Below are 15961 nucleotides of genomic sequence, written 5' to 3'. Positions count from 1 at the left end.
TGGAAGATTCACACCTCAATCAATAACATTTGAATGTTTCCAATGGCTTCGATCAAACTGAATGCAGTGGTTGATGAACTCACAGTAGCATATAAGTGTATTATTGCTCAGGTGAGATTCCTCACACTAACTGTTAGGAGTTCAAGCAGATGAGTAGTCGTGCGGGAGGCGGAGCTCTTTTTTGATAATACACAAGTTTTGATAGCGCTTCTGCTATCGCCGTCCCCCCTGTCCCTGCTCATACATCAAAATAACTGAGGAGCAATCGCTTGAACGTAGCGGGAGTTTGACTCACACTCTAGTCGTATCAAAAAAGATATGAAAGACAAATACGTTTCTGACGGCGTTGCTTAGATCTATGTAAAAGTAGCGCCACGCTTCACACAGAGAGGAAGAGTTTTTTTGAGTAGATTTGGAGCTCTAGCCGTATGACCACTGTGCTGTCCTGCTATGAAACAGAGTTTTTTTATGTACTTGGGAATGAGTCTTTTCCCAGAGTCCCAGAGAAGCGCCTTTCCCTGCTGGGCCGGTGCATGGGAAAGGAGTGAGTGGCTTTATAGGCTGGTGAAAAGCATATTCCAAGGTGATGAAGAACTGGTGACCCATGTAATTGCTATGCACTGACTACAAATTGATTCTCTGGGTCCGTGTTACGAAAGTGGTACCAACACTGCAGTTCATGATTATATTCACTTTTTATTTTTTATATAGACATTATTTCTCTCTGTTTGAGAGGCTTTTGGCCAGGCCGGTCTCAGATGTACAGTACAGAATGTCTCGATTTTTTTAAACCTTCAAAATCAATTCTGAATATGCAATTTTAGCAATAGTGCAAGTGAAGACAACCAGCGGCACAAATAGCTTTTCAAATCATTGATCCTTATGGTGTTCTGCATCTGACATCCGTAAAGCTTGGGCCATAGATAGAAACGTTTCTTATCGTTTTGATCATGTAAATTGGTCGTGAACACATAAGATACATCTTATTGCAGGGCTCCACTGAAGAGGACAGTCTGTGTAGTGAAATCCTCAAGGCACACTACAAATCAGATTAAGAAGTGAAATAAAATGTATTTTTCCGAGGGTGATGAATTTCTGATCTATTCCTCACCAAGCAGTATTGATTATGCTGTTTCAGAAAAAAAGAAAAGATAAAATAAGACTCCCAAATGGTTGGGAACTGTGCTCTTGAGGAAAAGAACAATGTTTATTTTTTGGGCAATCCATTTGCACTGTTACCAGCCAACTGATTTCCCAACAAACACTGGAAATCGACAAAGAAGATCAAATGCACTTACAGACATAATAGGACACTCGTTCTGGGTTGCCCATAATTCAAATAGAATTGCTCCCGTATAATGGGGGGGGGGTAAGGACATTCTCACAATGTTTTTAAGTAGGCTGGATAGGTCGTAAACCTTTGGAGTGAGACCATTGTACATTTTATTGCAATGCGCTAATGGTCTATGACAGTAATTGGACAAACTAAAGCTATATGATTAGTCTCAGTGCTAATTGTATATGTCCAGTAGATGATCAGAAACATTCCTCCACTGACTTTACAAGGACAGTGGATCATTGTAATGATAAGGATTGTAAAGGTCCTTGGATCTCTTATTCCAAGAATGTGTATCCGGTAGGACTGCCAATAGGGTCAAGTGCTCTTGTTGTGCCTCTCCAGTATTGCACCTTGGCCGTGTAAACAACTCAATACAATGGCAAATACAAGGTGAACCAGAGAGAGCAACTCGGAAGGCAAGGCAGATCGCTCTTCCTGCACATCTCAGCAAATTAAAGCAGACACGTCAAAGCGAAAAGAGGGAAGAGTGTTTTGAAGATATACAAATTTATGCAGCTTTTTGCTGACAGAAGCCACTAATATAAAAAAGTATTGCGAGCACTCAAATAGGACACAAAGTACATTAGAAAATCAATTTCTTTGCTTGCCGAAACCAACAATATTTACTAAGGGTGGTTCTTTTTTTCAATGGTATAATTTATTTTTTTCTTGTGTTCTCTGGGAATTATTTTTTTGCTTCGACTTTGAACGTGTTCTGGATTGATTTCATCCCTGGAATGATAACAGGTTTACAGCAACAGAAATAACACCCGAGGGAAATTAGAGGGCTGCTGAAGCTATCAGATAGAAATTGAACGTGTGCGAGATTATTCTGATCCAATTCCTGCAGAAATGATGAGCGCCTTGAGTAAGGATCGCTGCCAATCAAAAGCCACATGCTGGAGGCCCATGCCCTACTTTAATTGGTCGACAGAAGAAAACTAAATATTTTCTGTCATGTCCACGAATGGCCATCCTGCATGTCTACGGAATCACCTTGCCAATTATCTGCGAAAGTGGATTGTCAGTGAGGCTCTCAGTGTTGAAACCAATGAGGTTAAAACATTCGAGTTGCCCCACACTTGTAATGTTACTGAGATGCCATAATTGATCTCACTGGGTTCTAGTGATGTTCTAGTGGTGTCCCAGAGTGTCAACAGTCTTAACAAGACAAGGGAACTATTTTGAACTCTCTCTTTCACACATTTAATCCCTATCACACAATCCTTTACCGACGGAACATCAGGTGCATTGAATCATCTATGACCTAAGATAAAACGTCTAGGCACGTCTTGTCTTGTCTTACTATAGGCTATAACAAGTTATTATAATGTGAAGGCTCAGAGATCAGACATCACCTAAACTAGCATGATGTGACTGTAGTTGCACCCCCTTTTGCTCTCACAACAGCCTAAATTAGTTGAGGCATGGACTCAACAAGGTGTCGAAAGCATTCCATCGGTCCGCCTGGCACCTACTACAGTACCATACCCCGTTCAAAGGCACTTAAATATTCTATCTTGCCCATTCACCCTCTAAATGGCACACATAAACAATTCATGTCTCTATTGTCTCAAGGCATGAAAATCCTTCTTTAACCTGTCTTCTCCCCTTCATCTACACTGATTGAAGTGGATTTAACAAGTGACATCAATAAGGGATCATAGCTTTCACCTGGTCAGTCTGTTCATAATGTTTTGTACACTCAGTACATATACAGTAGGCATCTGCCAAAATTAGCGTAAAAAAATGCAATGCGCATGCTCCACTTTGTCCATGACAGCCAACAGACGCTCATCATAACACGCCCCTTCTTACAGGTGTACCGTACTGTCCTTACCTCTGTGACCTTCTGTTGGTCTAGCCATCTCCAGCAGAGTCACCATGCAGACCATTAGAAGTAGAACCCCTTTACTTCCTTGCTGTGTGTGTCTCTCACTCATCCTGCGAGAGAAAAACAGAGAGGGTGAAGAGAGATGTACGGCTACACTTAGTTTGTTTTAACAATGGTTATACACTTATACACAAGCATCTCATTGTCTACTTCAGCATCTCGCACGTTAGGCATTTAGGTCATCCAAAACATGACCGTTGCAACTCAGTGGTCTTATGAGTTTTCCTCTCTCCACATAGCTATTATTCATCGACGTTGATCTGTAACAACTGGACAGGTGAAAGAAAATCATCCCGTTGGTTTCTGCCATATTACTTTCACCAATCGTGTCTATTTGGATCAGTGCGAAAAGAGGAAGACATTTGACTATTGAAGTCCCATGGTTCACATTCATTCTGCTCCTGCCTTTTCAAATCCACTTCCAAGATAGGCACAACAAGCGTCCATCTAGTAGTGTCTTCTCTAGTGTTGTAGGAGATGCGCTTTAAATTGCATCTGGCATCAGGCCAACCTCCGCTGACCAGAAGCCTACACACTAGCCAACTACTCATCTCCACCTTCTCCTTCATTATCCCCCTCTCTATCGCACTCTCCCTCTCTATCTTTTTCTGCCCATCCCCTCATCTCCAGTTTCATTCACTTGCTTTACCTCCGTCTCTACCATATTTCCTAATTAACTCTCTCTCTCTCACTCTCTCTATGACGGAGCCAAAGGGCCACTCAGAGCAGGTGAGTCCCTCTGCCACCCCCACACAGGCCCTTGCCATTTCAGTAGGGCAGTAGGGCAGAGGCCCGTGGGCTGTGGCTCCACACAGGGAGGAGACGAGAGAAGATCCTGGGTTCTTCTACTCAGAATGAATCCATTCCTTCTGCCTTACCCTGGGCCTTGCACTCTTTTCTCCCTAATGAAGTGTGGTTGAGATTGGGACGGAATACATAAATCATTTGGCATTGCTTGCTATCCTTGACAGGAAATGATCAAATTTCAAACACAAGACACAAGTGGTGCAGTAATTACTGGAAGAGGCGAGGTATCAGATGCCACGAGGCAGAGACAGTTACATGCTTTGTCTACCCCTTTTATTTCACCATCCCTTGTCTTTCTCCACCTCGGTCATTGACATATAGATTGCGTATCTCTCACAGGGATTATCAGATTATTCATGTAGTTCATTTTATTTTTGCCATCATGAAACGGGAGCCGGCCTTTGAGTGCGGAAATAGTGATTAAAAGATGTCCGGTCGATAAAACATATAAAAGTCTGACCACTCTAATATAGAACTGAGCTGCCATTGTGGCCTTGCACAGGATTACATTTTTCAATGAAAGATTTGTCAAATGTACTGTTCATTCCACGTCTCCCATAATAAGTGAATGTTACTATGACGCTGAATAACTGTGCCAGTATATCAGCCATGCACAGCACAAACAAACACATTATTAGCCTCTTTCTAGTCAACAACCCCATTTTTCACCTTGCTCACTGACTGTTCAAAATTATTCCGATAATCATGAGGGATCAGTGAAAGTGTTGATTTAGCAAACTATTCATCCCCTTCCTAAATCTTCACTCCTCCCTGAACACTCACATATACCACTACCTCACATGAGTGGTTTCTCTGAGAAAGCACAAGTCTGTGAAGTAAATAACCATTTTGTGCATTATTAGTATTCTTGAAAAGCCTTTTGATTGCAAGGGAAACTATGAAAGGGTGCAGATAATAACAGTCCCACTTCAAGCCGTGGGATTTGAGTTACCTCCGTATTCCACATCGCCATTGTGTGAAATTACAATTTTTAATTGTACTGTAGTTTTAGACAGAAAGGAGGAGACTCACACTTATTTTCGAGTTAAGATAGTGTCAAAGTGCAAGCATCAAGTTCTAATTTGTGTGTTTTATTCAAATACAACTTCATGTTTAATGCATGGCTTTGTCACAGAATAGACCCAGAGGAAATATGCATAATGTATGCCGCTGATTGCTGCAGGCACAAAACACGAATATCACACAAAAGTTTAGAGGAGAGCAAAAACAAACCAAACAGGAATAAACCACAGAGAAATGTACTGTATAATTAAAATATGGTTTGTGAGGATGAGTTTCTTTTTCTTTTACCTCTACTCTATGGATGTGCGCTGATATTAACGATACAATACCTCTATTAAAATTGTTAATTTGAAGAACATAGTAGTGTTCACTTGTGCCACCTCAGTGGTTTGCCTTAATTGATATCTGTGTTCAAATTCATTTGGAATGGGACTTTTCTCCCTTTATATCGCTGTAGCAGTAAGGTCTGCTGTTCGATGTATGGCCTATGGAGTGAGGATTTGATTTTCTTTCAAGAGTACAAGGTGCATTCGTTTAAAACTGAATGAAGCAAGAAACATTTTTCCTTTCCTGTTCGTATGCCCCTTCCTATTCTATTGACTTCTTCGCTCTCTGAAACAAATTGAATAGTTACAGACCAATGTTCAGGCTTTCAAAAGACTCAACTTGACCTTGCAGAGGGGAGCGGTTGCATTGGCTATCGAAGGACCACTTCAAAAATAGTTTCCCCGCACAGAAAAAAACATGCATACACAGCTGATCTATATGTAAAATTAGCGGAAGTGAGTGCAATGAAAAATAAGGGAATTGACTGTATATTTTGATTTAATTAAATTGTAATATAAAAGGTATAAAAGGCTATATTATATTGCATTAATAAAATGTAAATACGCATGATTACCTATTTAATGTAATAATATCTATATTTAGCAGGTTTTCATAAAGTCAGGTGTTGGATGTTAAATGCTGTTACTGTTTAATGACCAGCAATAACATGTGTCTTCATTGAGCGCCAACGATTACTAATGCAAATATGACAGAATTATGTAATTATGCTGTTTTTGCACATATTCATGTTAATTACTATATTCTTGATAAATATCTGAAACTGTGTCATAATGCATGGCTTTGATATGAGAACATTGCCACTTCTAGCTGTGAACTGAGTGTTTGCCACATAACACCAAACACTCTGGAGTACAATTATTGGTTAGACTGAGTAGTATTACTAAATAGGCCAACTGTGATTGGATGAAGACCATGTGATTCATTCCTATCCACAAGCTACGATGGACTGCTTACGAGGCTGGTCCTCACTGTGGTTCCAACAGGTCATTATGTCAGCATGTGGTTCAAATCAAATCAAATCAAAGTTTATTTGTCATGTGCGCCGAATACAACAGGTTTAGACCTTACAGTGAAATGCTTACTTACAGGCTCTAACCAATAGTGCAAAAAAATGTATTAGGTGAACAATAGGTAGGTAAAGAAATAAAAACAACAGTTAAAAGAAAGTGAAAAACAGTAGCGAGGTCATATACAGTAGCGAGGCTATAAAAGTAGTGAGGCTACATTCAGACACCGGTTAGGTAGGTAGCTTGAGGTAGTATGTACATGTAGATATGGTTCAAGTGACTATGCATATATGATGAACAGAGATTAGCAGTAGCGTAAAGAGGAGTTGGTGGGTGGCGGGACACAATGCAGACAGTCCGGTTAGCTAATGTGCGGGAGCACTGGTTGGTCGGGCCAATTGAGGTAGTATGTACATATGTACATGAATGTATAGTTAAAATGACTGTGCATATATGATAAAAGGAGAGTAGCAGCAGCGTGAAAGAGGGGTTGGGGGGGGCACACAATGCAAATAGTCCGCTAGTCATTTAATTACCTGTTCAGGAGTCTTATGGCTTGGGGGTAAAAACTGACGAGAAGCCTTTTTGTCCTACACTTGGCACTCCGGTACCGCTTGCCATGCAGTAGTAGAGAGAACAGTCTGTGACTGGGGTCTTTGACAACTTTTAGGGCCTTCCTCTGACACCGCCTGGTGTAGTGGTCCTGGATGGCAGGCAGCTTAGCCTCAGTGATGTACTGGGCCATACGCACTACCCTCTGTAGTGCCTTGCGGTCGGAGGCCGAGCAATTGCCGAACTAGGCAGTGATGCAACCATGCTCTCGATGTTGCAGCTATAGAACCTTTTGAGGATCTCAGGACCCATGCAAAATCTTTTTAGTTTCCTGAGGGGTTATGGTCAGCCTTCCACTGAATGTTAGCCTATTCCCCAAAATCATTACTCGATTCTGCCGAGCTCCTTGGCTGATCTGTGGAGAGCGAGGTCGTGTTCACAGACTTTGATAAGTTCCCCCTGTGCCGTTGTGGTGAGGAGAAGGTCGTAGGTCAGCCTTCCCCATGGACAGACTGATGGATTCTGACCTGAGGTAAAAGCGAGATGCTGGCACTCTACAGGCAGGGCAACATACCAAGATCTCTTTCAACCCAGAGTGAGTGTTTGCATCAGTAAGTCTATTCAGGCTGATACAAGAACAAAGACGAGCGATGGAGTGTTCTCACAGCCAACGGGTCATGCTGCTGCAAGTTCTAGAACTTTTGTCAGGGATGGATAGCATAACTAGGTTACTTTTTAAGAAACTTGAGATTCAATAATTTAAGAGCGGGGCTGAAATCTAAGACCACGTTTGCCAAGGGGAACAGATCGCGGAAAAGCTGTATTCCCTTGTGAAGACAGACTGTATCAACGGGATACATGTCAAATCATTCTGTCCTATTTGTTAAACCTAAAAATATTTTGCCGCGTAACACATATGTCACTCATATCCCAGCCTTGAAGGACCAATCTATAATAGGTTTCATAATGTGGACAAAAGACTCCATCGACCTTGGCCTACATACATACTGTAAAGAGAAAAGAACTCAGGAAGGGAAGACATTTATTCATCAAGACTTACAGACGTAGGATCTTAATTTGAGCCAGTTTGCAATAGCAGGAAAATAATCCTGCGGCAACTGGAAATGTGAATTATTATGTGGATTATAATGAATGGACATTTTTTGGGGGCTTGATACATTTCATAGTGGAAATTACTATCTTCAGAAGCCTTTTTATACCTCAAATACATGACAAGATTTACATTTCCTGTATTGCAGGACAGTTCTCCTGCAACAGGGAGATCAAATTAAGATCCTACATCTGTATTTACATAGTGGAAAAAAGTAAGGGCCCTATTAGCAAAGACAGAGGCCATACAGGAGAGGAGACTCTGATGGTACTGTAATGGTGGAGTCATTATAGTAAGTAAGATCTGCTGAAGTTGCAAAGCTATTACACAGTTAAGCCACGCATGATGAAAGCTGTTCCTACGCCACTGTGCTGTGCTAACCTCTTTGAGACGACCCACAGTAACCGACAGAGGGATTTGTGAGGCCATAACAACAAAGAGCCCTGACACATTCGGCGAACAAACATGGGCTTTTATTCCTATAGACATGGCCCAACATATGATAAAAGCCTCAGTGTAATAAAGTGAGGGAGAGGGTGGCGTGGGAGACACACAAAGCTGTGGATGGGGAGATTGGCAGGCAAGCGAGTGAAATCGTTAAACTGCAAAAACCTGGACTTTCCTCTCTGTCTCTGGAGCTGGATTTGATACAGGGATTATCTCTCTCGTCTCTCTCTCTCACTCCCCCTCCCCCCCCCCCCCCCCCCCCCTCTCTTTCTCTCTTTTCTTCCACCGTGACAGGGACTGTCACCTCGGACAGCTGCAGTGGGCCGATTGCACGGTCACAGAACAAGCATCTCTGCTACACAGATGTTCTCCACTGACAGTATGAAGCGAAAGTAATGCTTTTCCCCCTCTGTCACACCAAACACTTTTCATGATCCTGCTTTAATGTGAATGTAAACGAGACGTGACACCAGTCATAACAGTCTGTGATTTTTAGGTCGAAACTATCAACAAAATGACCAAACCCTGTCACAAAATATTCTCTGGTTCAATGTCTATCTTGAGCTAACCGGGTCACTCTGGCTAATGGAAATTGCAATGCATGTCCGGAAGAGATAAAAAAAAACACAAACAACATGTAGAAGCTTCCCAAAAAACTGTAAGTAACTGACATGAAAATGTAGGGACCCCTAAATGCATGACCTGACTTCAGTTTGGAACCCTTTCAAAAGTTTTCACTTCCAAGTGTTCACTTGTTACCAGACACCAATGCTGAGTGCCCTTTCCAAAGTGGTAACCGTCATAATGACCTTCCGTAATGACACCTTCCGTAATCACACATCGGAGATGTGAAGCCATTTGAGAGGGCAAGCTCATAAACGTAGCAGGCTGCAACATTCAACCCCGCCTCAGACAGGTGTATGGGTGCCAGTGTGATATTTCAATCCGTTTCCCATCAAGTTCACTCTGGCACCAATCAGGAGAAACCAGTGCATTCACACCAATGGATTGGATGGCTGCCTCTCTTGCTCTCCTTTTCCCACTTCCTTCTCCTATGAGTTATGAGGTCATAGTACAATGGTCTATTTTGGAATGAACCGTAATTGCTCTCTTAGCCGAGGCTTTATGAATTATGAATGAATGTAGTCTAAACATTTTAGTAGTAAGGGCATCTTTTGAGTGTTTCCTTTAATGAAGGGAAGTAGTCATACAGGATGGGCTCCTTGACTGCTACCCAATAATGACTTCCACATGAAACCGATTGATCAGAGAGAGACGAATATAGGGGACTATGAAATAACGTCTTTGAGTTCTGTTTCTTACATTCACTAGTTAGGCCCTTTTGTACGTTCTATTAAGTTTGTCTTCTTGATTGATGCGACTGAAATAAATGTAAAGAACCCAGCAAGATCTAGTTTCCTTTAATTTAACTAGGCAAGTCAATTAAGAACAAATTCTTATTTTCAATGACAGCCTAGGAACAGTGGGCCTTGTTTAGGGGCAGAACGACAGATTTGTACCTTGTCAGCTCGGGGGTTTGAACTTGCAACCTTCCGGTTACTAGTCCAACGCTCTAACCACTAGGCTACCCTGCCGCCCCTTTAACGCATATTGGTCTTGTCAAACTTGATAACAATGGTAATATTACTTACTTTTTTTCTCTCTCATCAACACACAACACCACATTAGGCCTACCTCCACGGGACATTTCTTACGTGCACAGCTGATATTGATGAAGTGGTGATTATTGTTGTGGGTGACCTTTGTCTCATCCGCAGAGGAAGTGTGCATCACCTGCCTGTACTAGTAATGACCTGATGAGGTTTGTGTTATTTATATGCAGCATCCACACCGCCACCCAGGCTGGCGCTGTCTGCGCAAACAGACACGTTAGAATACAACCAAATTGTGGAGATAGATTATCACGCCAGATAGTCACTTCCTGTGCAATTCAGACACTGGTCTCCACCAGTCTCAAAGAGTTGGAGCCTTGACATATTTGGGTCCTTTTATCTAACCACACATCACCACTGTCTTCAGTGTCTGTCATAAAATGTATTGGTTTGATTTGGCATTTTTTCTCATCTTTATATTATTCTTTATGTTTAATCATATTGCTTTATTATGCTTTTGTCATCTATTTATGACCGCAGTATGAATTACACTATTACAATAACATGTATCATGAATGTGAATAGATGAGGGTATGATGTTGGATGCCTTCCCTAAGTGTATGCAGCATATTTCCCCTCTCGTCACTCTTTACCATTCTCTCTTCAGAAGTGCAACACTCTTTATGACTATTGACATGCTAAGGCAGCCTTTTGAAATATTCATGTGCAATATTTTTTAAAGCAATGTTTCCATCCCTTTACAACCTAACCCCAGAAGACGATGCTACAGAAAGAAAACAGTGTATTGTGTAGGGAACATAGGCTACGTCCCAAATGGTATCCTATCCCCCTATAGGCCTATATTACATAGGGCTCTTGTCAAAAGTAGTGCACCATGTAGGGACTAGGGTGCCATTTTGGGATGCTTCCATAGAGAAGTGGCACCACATTATGCCTTAGTGCTGCAGGGTGAATAGGTCCTAGCTGTTCAGCAGGGAGCAAATGACTTCAAAGATCTGGCACTTGACAACATGTCGAAAACGGAGAGCCTCTTGAATTATCCAATCATGGTGAATGATGCAGATTGTTACGGAAGGTGTGTGTGCGGGAGTGTGCACGTGGCCATGTGAGGAGTGTGTGAGGCCGTGGGTGTGTATATGTGTGCGTTTGCGCGTGCATGCGTGCGCATGCGTGTATGTAGGCTATGTCTACACATGCTGTGTGCTAGCATTAGACACCAAAACACTGTAATTTATTCTTGTATAGAACCACCTAGGCTTCGGAGTGTTTTCCCCCAGTATTTGCTTGAGGTGCAGTAGCAACATATAAAACAAACCGAGGGTGCCAAGTGGTCTGACCTTTTAAGGTAGGCCGCTTTTCACAAACACTTAACCACCATATGGGAATCAACGCAGCCCAACAGAATCACCACAAGACAGGGGTTACATTGATTATTCTTAGAACAAAAGACAATGAAATGTGACCTGTTATCTGCAATTACAAGATGGGGCTCGTAAAGGACACAGTAAAGGGTACCGTTCCTGATCCACCACCATTGTTTTGTAGCATCCAAGTGGGTGATGCAGCTAGGACGCTAATTTGGGACAAATAAGAAACCTGAACACCCCTCTTGTTTTCAATCATGACGTCCTTATAACAAAAAACTGTCGTTATGACATCATTGCAACCAGGAACTGTCATGATAACGACACCTCCAACTTTGCCTACTAGGGAAAGTGACCTTCAATCGAGACCCTTGGGAGAGCTGGCAGGTACACAGATGCTGAGGCACATTCACACCTGTAGCAGTAATTTGGTTTAAACAAACATGTAATTTAAGGAGCTGTTGGTGTGATCGGACAGGAGAGCTGAGAACTAATTTAGTTCCAGAAACCTCGGGATGACATATTTCACCAGTGTTAATGCACTGACTTTGTTTATATGTCATAGTAGAGTTGTGTTCATGGGCTTGGCAGTTGTTACCTCAGACTCCATCTGTTGTGAGTAAAACGACATTCCCTTTAAAGGTCCAGTGCAGCAATTTTTTACCTCAATTTCAGATCATTTCTGGGTAACAATTAGGTCCCTTACTGTGATTGTTTTCATTAAAATCGTCAAAAATAAATACAAATTGCTTAGCAAAGAGCAGTTTCTCAAGCAATAATTTTGCTGAGAGAGTCTGAGAGAATTCTGAGTGGGGAGGGGAAAACTAAAAACTAGCTGTTATTGGCAGAATTGTGTGGAACTCTCTTTCTTATTGGTCTATTAACTAATTTGATGACAGCAGGCAAGCCAAACTCCATCCCACCAAAACAGACAAATCTCAGCCGCTCTTTCCAAATAGCTATTACACTAAAGGGTCCTTAATCATCATTTTCACAGCATTATTTCAACTTCATAATGTGAAAATATATATAAATCACATTTTTGACTGCACTGGGCCTTTAAAGTTAAGATATTGTACCGTTAAATAACGACACAATGTATCCCCCCCGGGGGCCGCATCCCGCATTCAAAGTCACAGGCTCAATTTTCTTAGCCTAACTTGGTGTGATCGGAAACCAAAAATTCCTACCTCGGATTAACGGAAGCCAATAAGCGAGAGGAAACATGAATAGAGTGTCTAAGCCGTGCTCGGGCGCGCTGAGCTCCTCTTTGATGAGAAAGAGAAGGTGAAAAGTGAGGCGTCAGAGCGAGGGAGCGCTCTATTTTTAGGAGGCTTGATGAAACTTCTCATTTCTGTACCAAGGACAGGCGAGAAGAGACAGGTGATTATTTAATGCCTTTAATTAGCCACAGAGACTGACTGTTCTACCTGTTAGCCAATTATCGTCTGAGCACTCTGCACCCGACTCTTAATAACTTTGTAACTGAAGCTGTAATATATCACTTCCTGGAAAACATGGAACTGAATATGTTGCTTTATTGCGCAGTAAACCGTAGCCAGGGATGGGGAAATGATGCACAGCAAATAATGGGTAGTACTGTATGTTGTTTGGTACTGAAGTTTTCATTTCAAGTATTCAAGATGTATGAATTTCTAAGACAATGGTAGGGCTTTATTATGCTCTCTGTACCGACTACATTGGTGACGGATTAACTGTATAAAAAGGTGTTGTAAAGGACCCTGCCTGCCACATTGTCAAGCTGTCCAAGAACCGTTAGGTGTGATTTTACAGAACCTCATCTGTGATTTTACAGTACCTCAGTTGCAATAGAAACACCTTGCAGCAAATGTCATCATATCATTATCATTCATCAAGATCATGTGCATGATCAAGCCGGTGATTAGCCTGACATGATTCTATAGAAGAGTTGCTGTCTTCATCTGATGTTATATACAGTAGCGTAATTGTAACTGTAGCTATTGGAGATGCTATTCAAAAGAGTGACTGGAGATTTCTGTTCTGCTGTCCTTGCCTGCCTGCAAGTGGAGAGACCTTGTGGAGCAATGTTTCAATGGCTCCTTCTTTCCCCCATTGAAGCTGAAGCACCATTTGTTCAGAGGTTCAAGTTAAGACTGATAGGCGCGAGAGCCAAGGTGAGCAGCCCTTCCCCAGAATAGAACCATGTGTGTGTGTGCGTGTGTGACCCTGACAGCTTATCAAAACCAGGCTTCAAAACCTTTCTTCAGTGATAATTTGTAGGTCAGTGCCACTGACCATTCCAAATGCACAGCCTATGACAAGCTATGCCAGAGCAGGCCATGAATTAACAACACCTTTCATTCTCTTTCTCTTTCTCTCACTCATGTCAGCCTCATTCACATGTCAGCACAGCTACGTAGGCATAGGGGTGGAGTGGGTGGCTGGGGCCAACCAGGCATTGATTTAGATTAGCGAGGGAGGCTCCTCGAAGTCCAGAAGGGGATCAGGGTGTGTTCAAATGAAACAGGCAGGCCTTATTTTAATGGGGGGTGAAGGAGAGAGGTGACAATTTTTTTTTTTTAAATTACACAGAGAGTGATTGAGCGGATTAAAATGAAATGGTACACTTTTTTCTTCCTTCTCTACCCCTCCTCTCTCCCTCCTCTCCTCTATCTCCTCTATCTCCTCCCTCTCCTCTCCATCTCCATCTCCATCTCGCCTCCCTCCCTCCCTCCCTCCTAATCTCCATCTTGCCTCTCTCCCTCTCCTTCCTCACTCTCCTCTCTCCCTCTCTCCTCCCTCCCTCTCCTCTATCTCCATCTCACCTTTCTCCCTCACTCTCCCTCTCCTCTCTCCCCCTTCCTCTCTTCTCCTTCCCTCCCTCTCCTCTCTCCCTCCTCTCCCTCACTCTCCATCTCGCTTCTCTCTCCCTCTCCTTTCTCCCTCTCCTCTCTCCTCTCTCCCCTCCCCTCCTCTCTCTCCCCCTCCCTCCCCCCTCTCCCCCTCTCTCTCCTCTCTCCCCCTGCCATCCTCTTTCCATCTCACCTCTCTCCGTCTCCCCCTTCTCTCTCCATCTCACCTCTCTCCCTCTCCTCCTCTCTCCCTCTCCCCATCTCCATCTCGCCTCTCTCCCTCTCCTTCCTCACTCTCCTCTCTCCTCCCTCTCTCCCACTCCCCTCCTCTCTCCTTCCTCTCTCCCCCTCCTCCTCCTCTCTCCTCTCCCCTCTCCCTCTCCATCTCACCTCTCTCCCTCTCCTCTCCCTCCTCTCTCCTTCTCCCCATCTCCATCTCGCCTGTCTCCCTCTCCCTCTCCCCATCTCCAGCTCACCTCTCTCCCTCTCCTTTCTCCTCCTCCTCTATCCTCTCCCCTCTCCCTCTCCATCTCACCTCTCTCCCTCTCCTCTCCCTCTTCTCTCCTTCTCCCCATCTCCCTCTCGCCTGTCTCCCTCTCCCTCTCCCCATCTCCAGCTCACCTCTCTCCCTCTCCTTTCTCCCCCTCCTCTCTAACCCTCTCCCTCTCCATCTCGCCTCTCTCCCTCTCCTTCCTCACTCTCCTCTCTCCCCTCCCCTCCTCTCTCCTTCCTCTCTCCCACTCCCCTCCTCTCTCCTTCCTCTCTCCCCCTCCTCCTCCTCTCTCCTCTCCCCTTTCCCTCTCCATCTCACCTCTCTCCCTCTCCTCTCCCTCCTCTCTCCTTCTACCCATCTCCATCTCGCTTGTCTCCCTCTCCCTCTCCCCATCTCCAGCTCACCTCTCTCCCTCTCCTTTCTCCCCCTCCTCTCTCCCCTCTCCCTCTCCATCTTGCCTTTCTCCCTCTCCTTCCTCACTCTCCTCACTCCCCTCCTCTCTCCCCCTCCCTCTCCATCTCACCTCTATCCCTCTCCTCCCCCTCCTCTCTCCCTCTCTCCATCTCCATCTCGCCTCTCTCCTCTCTCCCTCTCCATCTGCCTCTCTCCCTCTCCTCTCATCCCTCACTCTACCCCCTCCCTCTCTCCCTCTTCCCCTTCCCTCTCTTTTTCTCCCGTTTACATCCTGGAACAACGAAGCAGAAGTTATTTGAGCTCGTACTCTCGCGGGGGATATAATCCGGCCTAAGCGACAGGCTAATTTGTGGTATTAGATTACTTTCATCAGCGCGTTTCGTTGGGGCCTCCTTTGAACGCAAAGGGGCATAAACGGCCGCTCTGCTTGGATGGCCACGGTGACTCGTGTGCTGTCAAGGGGGGTATCACAACACTGTGGTGGCCCAGAGGAGTCACACACACTTGCCCATTGCCTTGTTCCAACTCCTTGATGACTCACTATGAAAAAATGTGTACATGGATTCTACACAGATGATGTGGCATGTTAGAATTTTGTCCTTTTAGCAGGTGTCTGGCATTGCATTGCAGTACTATGCAAGTGGCTCGCAAAGGTTATGTTGCCATAGACATTGACAGAAGACTCTTACAGAGC

The 15961-nt window shown here is 43.7% G+C and overlaps 1 protein-coding gene across 1 annotated transcript in view; it reads right to left on the bottom strand.

Annotated features, from left to right (window-relative positions):
• Positions 1-15961, bottom strand: part of LOC139379323 (chemokine-like protein TAFA-2) — a 56496-nt gene that overhangs the window by 9425 nt on the left and 31110 nt on the right. Inside the window, exon 2 of the mRNA XM_071122127.1 lies at positions 3180-3283. Coding sequence (XP_070978228.1) covers positions 3180-3282 — 103 coding nt within the window. The 5' untranslated portion in view covers position 3283. The remainder of the gene's footprint in view (positions 1-3179; positions 3284-15961) is intronic.

Source organism: Oncorhynchus clarkii, chromosome 21 (assembly GCF_045791955.1).
Source record: "Oncorhynchus clarkii lewisi isolate Uvic-CL-2024 chromosome 21, UVic_Ocla_1.0, whole genome shotgun sequence".
NCBI classification, from domain to species: domain Eukaryota; kingdom Metazoa; phylum Chordata; class Actinopteri; order Salmoniformes; family Salmonidae; genus Oncorhynchus; species Oncorhynchus clarkii.
The sequence above is the reverse complement of the archived record's forward strand: the minus strand, read 5'-3'. Positions and strand labels throughout refer to the sequence as shown.